At 37.0% G+C, this 12,500-nt stretch overlaps 1 protein-coding gene across 4 annotated transcripts in view; it reads left to right on the top strand.

Moving 5' to 3' along the window:
- The window catches only part of LOC125029538 (UDP-glucose:glycoprotein glucosyltransferase 1-like), a 24,453-nt gene that overhangs the window by 2,096 nt on the left and 9,857 nt on the right, over positions 1–12,500 (top strand). For 3 of the 4 annotated variants that reach the window (XM_047619485.1, XM_047619482.1, XM_047619483.1), the window contains exons 2-20: positions 1,019–1,256; positions 1,383–1,687; positions 1,799–1,915; positions 3,854–4,023; positions 4,317–4,536; positions 5,772–5,961; positions 6,308–6,522; positions 6,639–6,875; positions 7,024–7,197; positions 7,411–7,592; positions 8,250–8,508; positions 8,664–8,870; positions 9,495–9,578; positions 9,855–10,017; positions 10,314–10,614; positions 11,091–11,300; positions 11,658–11,769; positions 12,029–12,141; positions 12,319–12,489. In XM_047619485.1, coding sequence (XP_047475441.1) covers positions 1,028–1,256; positions 1,383–1,687; positions 1,799–1,915; positions 3,854–4,023; positions 4,317–4,536; positions 5,772–5,961; positions 6,308–6,522; positions 6,639–6,875; positions 7,024–7,197; positions 7,411–7,592; positions 8,250–8,508; positions 8,664–8,870; positions 9,495–9,578; positions 9,855–10,017; positions 10,314–10,614; positions 11,091–11,300; positions 11,658–11,769; positions 12,029–12,141; positions 12,319–12,489 — 3,659 coding nt within the window. In that variant the 5' untranslated portion in view covers positions 1,019–1,027. Of the gene's footprint in view, positions 1–706; positions 730–1,018; positions 1,257–1,382; positions 1,688–1,798; positions 1,916–3,853; positions 4,024–4,316; positions 4,537–5,771; positions 5,962–6,307; positions 6,523–6,638; positions 6,876–7,023; positions 7,198–7,410; positions 7,593–8,249; positions 8,509–8,663; positions 8,871–9,494; positions 9,579–9,854; positions 10,018–10,313; positions 10,615–11,090; positions 11,301–11,657; positions 11,770–12,028; positions 12,142–12,318; positions 12,490–12,500 lie in introns of those variants that run through there. The other variant, XM_047619484.1, reaches the window with a different exon arrangement.

Raw genomic sequence — 12,500 nt, 5'->3', positions numbered from 1 at the left:
TTTGGTTGCTCTGTACATTACTGGCAAAGTTTCACCAATGAAACTGAATCTATTCTTCAAAAAAAATGCACTAGATTTACATTAGGGTCGTTATCTGTACTTGTCTTTCAGCAGAGGCTAACAATTTTTTTGGCAAGATGGAGCATGAACTGATTATAAATTGCTTTAATGACTCAGGTCCCTGACTTTAACAATGATTTTCTGGTTATTGATGATGGTGATGACTGTCTAGGCTATAATGAGGATTAAAACATATTGCTTATGACTCTGTTGTTTTCCTGTTTCTTGTTATGAAAGAATAGACTGCATAATGCTATTCATTATTGTTGATGTGTAAATAAGATGCAGGAATTTATTTCTGAATTGCCAGACTTTATCAGTTATACAGAATTGTTTTATATTTCATGCCCTTGCTCAGTGTACTCCCTCTAGACTACCATTGTTGGGCCAAAACTTGTTTATCAAAACAGTTTTTATGGTTGTCTGTAATGGGTTGATATACAGTATGTTTTAATCATATTTTTTTTAAGATTAATGATTTGCCAATAAAAGTGGTCACCAACATTAACCCCCGGTCCTTTTCTTTTGCTGTTATTAGAATCTAGCAGATAGGCTACAGGAAATGTGTTAATACAAGAGTGGGTTCAAGTATACAAATAGACCACACTGACTAGGGAGAAACGACAGTTAAAAGGGTGCAGCTTCTAGGCTGGGTGCATGTGAACATTTGTGTGTGGTGACAAGATTCTATGCTTCCCCTTTGCAATGCTCTTTTTATGCATAAGCATTTTATTAGTTTTGTGTTTGTGTATGTGTTTTGTGCATGCGTGCATGCATGTGTGTAAAAGTATTAAAACCTACTCCATTGTTCACAGTAGCCTGGAATAGGATGCAAGTTCATGTCACCACAGTCTATAGCCAGATTTTCCCAAGTTCCTGTCACCCACCCATCAACCCAAATTTTTTCATAACATGATGGTTTTCGTCATCTAAATTGTATTTGTTTTTCCTTTTATAGGTCAACACCATGAGAGAAGTTTTAGGACCCCTTTTGGGGCTGTTATGCTTCCTTCTGACTGGCACCACAGTGAAGTGTCAAAGTAAAGTCAAGCCTGTAACAACTCATCTTTCTGCCAAATGGAGTCACACACCTCTGTTATTGGAGACTGCAGAGTATATGAGAGAAGAGAGCATTGCTACCTTCTGGGAGTTTGTGGAAGCTGTTTCACAAAAAGATTTTACTCTTTTTACTAAAGGTAAGCAGAAGAACAGTTCAATTGCATGATTTCTTGTAGTAGATTTGAATGCATAATTTGAATATCTAATCACTTTTCAATTACATGTTGATGGGATTTAAAATAATTACTTAATTTCTATTTCAGGAAGTGATAAAGCAGTATATAATGAGATCCTTAGAACTGCTGGTCATTTTTTGTCACCGTCACAAGTCAGCATTCTGAAGCTTAGCCTGTCCATGAGAGTGTACTCACCAAAGATTGAAATGTTTTGTCAGATTGCTCTAGACAGAAATCTCCCAACTGGAGAGGACTGTATTGCTGTATTTGATGTTAATGGAGAGCTTGCATGTAATATTGAGGCAATGAAAAAATTAGTGGAAGTAGGTTCAGGCACTAAACCTGTGTCTTATGATGTGGACCATCATTATCCTGGAGGAGAGAATGCTAAGGTAATTGCATTAACTTTTTTATATCTGCCATTGATATATGATGTTTATACTACCCAAAAAAAATTCAGCCACTCAACACAATGTATATATTAATGATAACCCATATTTTAGATTGGAGTCACCCTATATGCTGAACTAGGGACTAAAGAATTCCGAGCACATCATTTAGCACTGAAGGAACTTGCTGGATTGGGCAAAATTGATTATGTTCTTCGACCATATATAAAGGTAAGAAAAAATAATATTCTCTGTCTCTCTTCTTTAGTCATTCTCTATTTTTTTCTTTCTTTTTCTTTTTTTCTATTCTTTCCTGTCCTTGTCCCTCTCTCTCCTTCCCCAATATATTTGTTCTCTCTAAAACAGCCTTTTTTGATATAGGTTTATAAAAAAAATGTGATAAAGATTTGAGGTTGGTTAACAGAACCAATATGTATAAGGGCCTCTTTAGTAGTGCAATCAAAGTCCTTATGTGTTAGATTTTCTTCACCACATACAGGATCTGTTAGCTCCCCAGCAATGGGTTGGCGGTATGACATCCTGGCTTCTGCCCCGCCTCTCCAGTCCTTGTCTAATCCCTTTGATAAGTGACAGATTTCTTTAAATAGAAATGGTTATGATACATTAGGAATAGAGATAATAAGGGCAAGCCATGATCACACTATAAGCAATCATTTTATCAAAGGTTTTTGGTTCTTTTCCTAGACCAACTGAAATACACTCCTTATATATTTCAAGCCGCACATAATATATATATTAAAATTGTTTTGTTCCCCCCCCCCCCCCCTCATAAAGACCACAGGAAGCTGCTAGTGATAAGAAAAAATAAATAACAGTAAAAAAAAATATTGATAATGCTAAAGCATTCTGGTGCATTTATAATACAACACCTCTCTCTCTCTCTCACTCTCTCTCTCTCTCTCTTTCTCTCTCTCTCTCTCTCTCTGTATGTGCGTGCGCGCGCACACACGCACACACGCACACACGCACACACGCACACACGCGCATGTGTTAGAGCCTTAGTCATATTAAAAACCTACCCACCTGTTATCCATAGGAATGTTCCTATCTTGTAGATTACATTTGTTCATGTCATACTTAGGTTATTTCTATTGATTTACCAACAAAACTCCTATCTTGAAGATTGTCTGAAATTAATAATAATTAAAAATAAATGTTTACAATGTGTTACGTGGCTGCTGCTGAATTAAGAGGCAAGTGTTAAGAACAAGGAAAAGAGAATGGGATTTTTTTTTTTTTTTTTTTTTTTTTTTCTATATCTTGAATACATACTTTCACAATTATTTTGATATGACAATCAAGTGGAATAACTACTCTTATCTGCATTTAACCAATAATATTAAATGTTCAAAATGATAATATAATAATCATTAGGTTTGTAATCGATTTTAAAGCCCAGTGTATATGAACTGCATGAAGTGATCTACATGTAGTTCTCTCCAGTTACCCCCCACCCTCTCTCTCTCTCTCTCTCTCTCTCTCTCTCTCTCTCTCTCTCTCTCTCTCTCTCTCTCTCTCTCTCTCTCTCTCTCTCTCTCTCCCTCCCTCCCTCCCTCCCTCCCTCCCTCCCTCCCTCCCTCCCTCCCTCCCTCTCTCTCTCTCTCTCTCCCTCCATCTCTCTCCCTCCATCTCTCTCCCTCCATCTCTCTCCCTCCCTCTCTCTCTCTCTCTCTCTCTCTCTCTCTCTCTCTCTCTCTCTCTCTCTCTCTCTCTCTCTCTCTCTCTCTCTCTCTCTCTCTCTCTCTCTCGCTCTCTCTCTCTCTCTCCCTCCCTCTCTCTCCCTCCCTCTCTCTCTCCCTCTCTCTCTTTCTCTCTCTCTCTCTTTCTTTCTCTCTCTCTCTCTCTCTCTCTCTCTCTCTCTCTCTCTCTCTCTCTCTCTCTCTCTCTCTCTCTCTCTCTCCCTCCCTCCCTCCCTCCCTCCCTCCCTCCCTCCCTCCCTCCCTCCCTCCCTCCCTCCCTCCCTCTCCCTCTCTCTCTGTGACTACCTTTACTGGTAGTCTTTATCAATAATTTTTCCATAATCTTGTGCCTGGCAGTGCACTCACCAACCAATCAGAGCCTTTAAAAACAATGATGCTTGTTTGGTAGTACTAAGAAAAGTATGTTTTAAGCTTCCCATATTTTACTAAAAAGGCCTTAACTTTTTAGGAAAGTACTAAAAAGAAGGTCCGATTAAGTGGATATGGTGTGGAGCTTGCCATCAAGAGCACTGAATACAAAGCACAAGATGACACCAAAGTGCAAGATGACGGAGGCCGACAGGAGGAAGATGATGAACAGGAGGTGGAGATTGAGGGTTTTCTCTTCTCTAAACTTGAGTGAGTTTCGAAAGTTTGTGAAAGGGACATTTATTAACAGTGTTTTATTTTTTGTAAGGTTTGTTTACTGACCAAATTTAATTATTTGTTGTGTAATAGATTTTCATTTACTCATGTAACTGTAAAATTGGTAATTTTGTTTAAATGTTTTTCTTGTCATTTCTATTAATTTTTCAGAAGCATAAAGTCACTCCAAAACTGTAAATATTTTCCATTAAAGAAAACTGTCAACAATAAATTCAGCTCTTGACACACACGTCTACTTTCTAACCTCAAATCTGCTTTTACCTAAGGTCACTTCACCCAGAGAAAATGAATGAACTAGAACAGCTTCGTAATCACTTGGTGGATTCCCGGCACGAAATGGCACCCATGAAGGTTTGGCAGTTGCAACACCTGAGTATGCAAGCTGCTCAGCGAATTATGACAACACCGAAGGAAGAGCAGTTGAGCGTCTTTGTGCACACGGCTCAGAATTTCCCTATGCTGGCACGGTCTTTAGTGAGAACAAAGGTATGTGTATTTCATAGCAGAAGAGTTAACCCAATTGGCATGGATGGCAAGAATACATGCCATGCCCACTGTAATATAAGTTTATTTATTGTATTTACACATAGATGGCTCTATAAGTGCTTAATCACCAAAGAGTCAGTTATTAGTCCTACTTATCTCACCTGTTTACCCTTTTCCTTGACTTTTGAAAAGGGTCTTTTGTATTATTTCATTGTCTGAAATGTTACCAAGAGTTTAATAACAATTTAATAATCAGAATGTCAATAACAATAACATCAGTATCAATATCAATTACATTGAAAAGAAATACACATTTTCCCGCCAATTCAAGGAATGGGAAAATCAGGATTGGTCACCAGGGCCTTTTGATAGACTCCTTGCCAGCTGAGCACTTGTGGAGCGATCTGTAAATAACAAATTTCACAAAAAAATACGGGGGACAAAATATAAATCTGTGGTGGTTGGGTTAAGATTGAGTGAGAGTGGGAGTGGGAGTGGGAGTGGGAGTGGGAGTGGGAGTGGGAGAGGGAGAGGGAGAGGGAGAGGGAGAGGGAGAGGGAGAGGGAGAGAGAGAGGGAGAGGGAGAGGGAGAGGGAGTGAGTGAGTGAGTGAGTGAGTGAGTGAGTGAGTGAGTGAGTGAGTGAGTGAGTGAGTGAGTGAGTGAGTGAGTGAGTGAGTGAGTGAGTGAGTGAGTGAGAGAGAGAGAGAGAGAGAGAGAGAGAGAGAGAGAGAGAGAGAGAGAGAGAGAGAGAGGAGAGAGAGGGAGAGAGAGGGAGAGAGAGGGAGAGGGAGAGAGAGAGAGAGAGAGAGAGAGAGAGAGAGAGAGAGAGAGAGAGAGAGAGAGAGAGAGAGAGAGAGAGAGAGTGAGAGAGTGAGAGTGAGAGAGTGAGAGAGTGAGAGAGTGAGAGAGAGAGAGAGAGAGAGAGAGAGAGAGAGAGAGAGAGAGAGAGAGAGAGAGAGAGTGAGTGAGTGAGTGAGTGAGTGAGTGAGAGAGAGGGAAAGGAAAAAAAGATAGAGAGAGCGAGAAGCGGGGGAGGAGAGAGAGAGAGAGAGAGAGAGAGAGAGAGAGAGAGAGAGAGAGAGAGAGAGAGAGAGAGAGAGAGAGAGAGAGAGAGAGAGAGAGAGAGAGAGAGAGAGAGAGAGAGTCTGTGTCTATCTGTGTCAGTAATGGTATTTTAATTGTTTATATGGGATAGAATGCATGTATTCACATTATTCCCCTTACCTCATCTCAGGTTGATGACAAGATGAAAAGAGAGATCTTGAAAAACCAGAATCAGCTGAGTTCACAAATGGATGTCAACCCCTCTGATGCTGCTCTCTTTATTAATGGGATGTATTTTGATATGGATTTCACCGACATCTACACACTTCTTGACCACATCCGCACAGAAGACCGGGTTATGGGGGGTCTTTATAAACTGGGTAAGTTTGCTTTGTGCTACTTTTACTCTCTATTTGTATGCCCTATTTTGACAATTTATATTTTCACTTCATTCAGTTTTTTTATATATTATCAAGATGTTTGTCTTTGTCATGGTTGTCCCCTTGACTTTTCATTCATGTTTCTTTTTATCCTGGATTTTTATTATACATTAATAAACAATGAAGTTGGATCCTTTGAAGTAATGGAGGCATGTCTAAAAAAAAAAATTGGATACAAGGAATTATAGGAATTTTACAATATATCTTATACACTGAATAGTAGCTGGTTTCACTAGTTTTCCACTGTTTTAATGTCTTTCTTTAATGAAATGTTTGTTTTCAACAGGTGTTCCGGGAGATTCACTTAGTACACTGTTAAACATTGATCTTAGTGAAAGTAAGCAAGATTACGGTATTGACATCCGTGATACTGCTATTGTTTGGATGAATGACATTGAGAATGATAGAGCTTATAGCAAGTGGTCATCATCAGTTGGAGAACTGTTGAGGCCAACATATCCTGGCATGTTACGCAGTATCAGGAAGAATTTCCATAACTTAGTAAGTAAACTTTTTTATTTAGATTACATCTATGCAGCTTTTTTATAAGATGTTGATATATGTTAATGATCATTAATGATAATGAGGCATTCTAAGATATAATTAAACTCTTGCAGGTTATTGTTGCGGAACCAGAGAAGGCAACAACAGCTGACCTCATAAGACTGGTTGAAGGTTTCCTAACTCACAATGCTCCTGTCCGCATTGGTGTAGTCATGTCTGTTAACTCTGACCAAACTCTAAGGGGTTATGATGATGCTGGAGTGGCCATGCTGTGTGCCTTCAATTATGTGGCTCAAAACTTAGAAGGCCGTGAGGATGCAAACTACAAAGCACTTCAGTTCTTGGTTGATGTAAGGACTTTTAGCATTTATATTGGTTTCGATGTTTTTCAATTATGTGTTTGCATTATGTACCATTTTAGCTGTTTGAATGTTCTCATTTTGTTGATACTCACACATTCTGATTATTTAAGATAACCAAGATTGTTTATATTGACAGGTGTACTCGAATGTCCAAGGTGACATAACGGTAGATGATGTAACATCCCATTTCAAGAGCAAGTACCGAAGTGTCGATCTTGAAGATGTGTTTGGAGAGGATTCAGATTATGATGTTGGCCGTATGCTAGCTCAAGAGTTTGTTGAGAAAGCTGGTATCACAAGTCTGCCTCAGGTAGTGTTTTACAATTTTTACAAAATCTGAAATAATGTAGATGTTTTTGACTAAAAGATTATGCTCACATAATTTGAATTACAAATACAAGACCTTTTTATGATAACAAATCTTTCATTCAGTTGTACATATATCTCTATACAAGGAATATTACTTATGGAAGAGAGTGAACTGAGTAAAACACATTGTTAAAATATTCTTTGTTATTATCAGGCTTTGATGAATGGTGTTCCTCTACCTGAGAAACATTTGAATGCAGATGAATTTGAAGAAGTTGTATTGATGGATGTTATGAGGACAACACAGACTTTGCAGCGAGCAGTTTATAAAGGACAACTGGAAGATAAACATGATGTTGTGGACTGGCTGATGAGTCTGCCAAACGTCATGCCAAGGTGAGCACATCACTTAAGTTGGTCTGTATATTATTTTAACTGTTAACCTATTGGATCTAGTTGCTTCAAGGCAATCAGTGTTTTTAGCTTTTTTGCCAGATTCCATATTATCTCTCAAGGTAATCCATAACTAAGTGCAAGAATGATAACTATAAGTAATATATATTTTTTTTTTTCCTTTTTTTTTCTTTTCTTTTTTTCTTTCTTTCTAATGTTCAATTTTCTGAAATACAACCTGCACCACCAGTCACGGTGGCAAACACTAGGATGCTGAGCATGAAATGGTGTCATTCCTTGAACTGGCGCTCTTCCAATCATCCAGTCATGGCTCACGGACACACTACATTCCACACTCACTATCAATGGAAATAATGCAAAGTCCCTTTCTAAATGCCATTTAAGTCTAATCACCTTCCAAGAGGTTTGTGCACTCAAGGCGACTCTTTCCCGTCTATCCGGCCTTCAGCCCATATGCTCATGATGCAAGTACGTGTCTCCCTGGCCCACAGTCAGATTTCCCATGATGGCATGTTTATGTCATCTGCCCCACAAGCCAAATTTTTTCATGGCATGATGGTCACATCATCTGGAGCATAGAGGTTAACAACTGGTTTTGTTGTAACTGCTAACTGGTTAACATATCATTTTATATTTCAGGCTGAATGAAAGAATCCTAAGTACAAAGAACTCTAAATTTATTGACCTAACTGGTTCATCTGGAGAGACACTTAGTAGTGTGTCTGTAGAGTCTTTTGCAACACAAAATGCACCAGAGATGACAGCAACTCTGTCCAACTCTTGCCGATACATCACCACGAAGAATGACCAAACCTTGCGACCTTTGACTGTGTGGATTGTCGGAGATTTTGACACATATGAGGGTCGAGCAATACTTCTAGAAGGTGTAAAGTACTTGGTATGTATACATATATCTCTTTGGCTTTTACATAGAGGTTAGGTACTCCATTATTTTCATCAGTGAATACTATTTTCAAACAGTCAAAAATGAAAGATGAGGAAAATATCTATTTATGATGAGTTATACCAATGATATAACCTTTTCTGTTTCAGCGGGAGAGCAACAGCATCCGTATTTGTGCAATACACAATACAGATCTCTCTAGTGAAAGTCCTAAATTATTTAGCCGAGCAGTAGAAGTAGCACAAACGACTCTGGCTCCAGCTGTTGCAAGGCAGTTCTTGGCAAAGGTTCTTGAGAAAGATAATGCCAAGAAGATCATTGCTGGAACAAAGAAGTGGAAAGACTTTGAAATTGCTGTAAGTGATCTTTACACTTTTTTGTATGACCATTTTGATGTATTTTTATCAGCATACATACATACATACATTCATGAATAAGTAGATGATGAGTGTATGGTATTCTAGATTTGTTTAAAGTTAAAGATTTTTCTTTTATGAAAGTTAAGTGAGCATTTATTCTGTAAGAATTACCTAAAATAATATTGCAGTGAGGTTCTACATCAAAAGATATGTAAACCAGATCCACTGAAGTCATAGTTTCTAATTGTTTTATCTGAAAATGATACTGTTTTGCCTGAGTTAACAAACCATAGAAATAAATCCTGCTACATGCAGTATTACCATGCATATCTCATAGTTTGATATTGATTAGTTGAAAAGGTTTTGTATCCACTTTGGTCCAGTGAATAAGGGTTAAGATGTACTGTATTATGACATGAGAGTGTTATGATAGATTACAATGTCTCCCATCAGAATGAGAAATAGTGACAATCATTTTGCTGTGATAATTGATGTTAATATGCTCCTAGAAGACTAAACACATGAAAAAGAAAAGTAAAATTCAGGAAGCATGACCCTATCACTGAGTTTTTTTTTTGTATTTTGTGTCATGTTTAAGATATTTCATTTTCATTTTTGCAGGGTTTAGATATTGAAGCCTTCACATCACGCATGGATTCATTCAAGGATGCAGTATTTAAGGCTCACTCAGTATTTTGCAAAAAGGTTAGTACAACCAGTTTTATGTTCCTTTTGCTATATATATATATATATATATATATATATATATATATATATATATATATATATATATAATTTTTTTTTTTTTTTTTTTTTTTTTTTTTTTTTTTTTTTTTTTTTTTTTATAATCTAAGATGTTTTCCTCTTATGTATATATTATTTCTTTAAATATATTCAATATTGATTCAAGGGATGGAATAATGTCACATGGCCAGTCAATTTTAATTATCAAGGTTGTAAAAATTTCTTTAACTATTACAGGTATTGGCTCTTTCACCTGGACAAAGGACTGTTGTTGCCAATGGTAGACATCTAGGAACATTCAAGACAACAGAAAAGTTTGTTATGGAAGATTTTGGCCTTCTAGAGAAATATGTTCATTCCACGTTCGGAGAGAAGCTTACAGAAGTGTTGGTTGGTGAAGGTGAGGCAAGACTGATAGTTTCTCAATAGAAAATTTTCCTTATCTTCAAAGACAGCCAAAAAAAAAGTTTTAAAGTTTTGTCAATTTCCACCTATAATAGCAAAATGACTTTACAAGTCTGGTAGTATATTATGAAAATTTCTTTGCCAAATAGGATCATGAAATAGAGTTTGGAGAATACCATTTTTTTATACATACTTGTGTAATTGTGTACTTGGGACAAGTCTTCTTACATTGAAGTAAATTATTTTTTAAGGGTATTATATTACTAATTATATATGTATTTATTTTAATAGATCCGCCTGCGAATGGTGATATCAGCGACTTGACAATGAAGGTGGCTGGTGTGCTTCAGACCAAGCCTCAGTCCAAGGGCCGCACAACTGTCAACCTTCGCTCTGACCAATATTCTGTTGTTAAAATTCCTGCCAGAAACCCTAACATGCCCGTGTTTGATATTGTTGCGATATGTGATCCAGTGTCAAGTGCTGCACAGAAGATTGGTCCAATCCTGATGGTACTCCAGGAAATTGTGAATGCTGAAATTCGTGTTGTCCTGAATGCAAGGGAGAAGCATTCCGAAATGCCACTTCGGAGGTAATTTTACATTATGGTTTAATGGTACAGAGCCTTTTCAGTTTCAGATTTCCCTTGCTGTAAAGAGAGAAAAAAAATATATATATATAAATTTCATTAAAAAAAAAAACTATTTTAACTAAAAAATGGTACATTTTGTGCACTCTCAAAAATTCATGGTAAGAGAAACCCATACATAAAATTATTTTAGCCTGATTTGTCATCAAAACTTACAAAGTATTCTTTTTTTCTTCATACCATCATTCAGTTACATTTCTTGCAACCAAAAATGATGATGAAAATTTCCAGGGAATGGTGTTCCCATGTTTCCACTTTGCTAAACAATTTTCAGTATCAAGGAGTTTTATCACACTGACAATGTGAAATGTACAGGTTATACTGAACAATGATGATAACAAAATATACAGAAATTTTGTAATGTGAAAGTACAGTGAAGTACAGTATACTATAGTAAGTGGCTTTTCTCCAACTTTCAGATTTTACCGTTATGTACTGGAACCTGAGCCACAGTTCACAGAGGCAGGCGACATGACTGCTGGACCCTATGCCCGATTTACTGGTTTGCCAGAATCATCCATTTTGACTCTGAACTATCATGCGCCAGAAAACTGGTTGGTAGAAGTTGTAAAATCAGTGTACGACCTGGACAACATCAAGCTTGATTTAGTAGAGACAGGAGTTCACAGGTATGTTGATTATGGTAAATTGGGCAATTTAAGATATCTTTAATTATAGTAAATTTATATAAAGTTAAAAGTCAATATTAAGTATAACAAATAAAGTTAGACCAATAATTAATGGCATATTGTTTGTTGTTAATATCTTCGTAACTTTGACCCAATGGTGCCAGGAAAAAACTGCTCATTTTAGAATTTTCTGTGAAATGTCTCTGCACATAGATGGCTCTGGTTAATTAACTCTGTCTTTAATCTCCGTTTTTTTTCTTGTGCCTGTCTTTGCGCAATGATGATTATCATATTAAAGTAGTTTGATTTTGTTTTTATTAATGTTAACTTTTGTTTTACTTTTTTTTTTCTTTATAGTGAGTTTGAGTTAGAACATTTGTTGCTGGAGGGTCACTGTTTTGAGCAGTCCTCTGGAAATCCACCAAGAGGGCTTCAGTTCACACTGGGTAACAGGCAGCAACCAGTTTTGGTATGTAAACATTTTATTTTTATGATAAAATGATGTATCAGAATATTTTTTCTCTCTCTGCTTTATTTTTTATTTCTTATCTTTTTAACAGTCTTTGACAAATTCTATATGCCTTAAAATAATTTTATGACAAATGCTTGCAGGTGATAATATAGAAAAAATGTATTATAAAGATGATTGCTAAGTTATATACTGTGTTTACTTTGAGTGTGTGCAAGTTCCAGTTTGTGTTGATGCCATATTGCTTTTGTCACTTCAGGTTGACACCATAGTAATGGCAAACTTGGGATACTTCCAACTAAAGGCTAATCCAGGAGCCTGGTTATTGAAGCTACGCCAAGGAAGATCTGCAGATATATACACTATTGCAAGGTGATACAGTCATTTTCATTTATCTTATCCGCAATGCAGGTTAAGGTTATAGACTAAGACAACTTAAGATTATCAGTCCTGTTCAATCCATGGTTTGCTCTTTTGTAAATTTTTGCCAAGCATTATTCATAATACATAGTAGAAATTCTCCCTTAAAAAAAGGACTCTTGTTTGCAGCCACGAAGGCACAGACACCCCAGTTGGTTCGGATGATGTGGAGATTATTATCAGTAGCTTCCGTTCACACGTTGTCAAAGTACGTGTAGGAAAGCAACCTGGAAAGCAACACCTAGAACTCCTTGCAGAGGAAAATGAGGAATCAGGAGGACTCTGGAACTCCATTACCAGGTAGGTGATTT

Source organism: Penaeus chinensis, chromosome 10 (assembly GCF_019202785.1).
Source record: "Penaeus chinensis breed Huanghai No. 1 chromosome 10, ASM1920278v2, whole genome shotgun sequence".
NCBI classification, from domain to species: domain Eukaryota; kingdom Metazoa; phylum Arthropoda; class Malacostraca; order Decapoda; family Penaeidae; genus Penaeus; species Penaeus chinensis.
The sequence above is the reverse complement of the archived record's forward strand: the minus strand, read 5'-3'. Positions and strand labels throughout refer to the sequence as shown.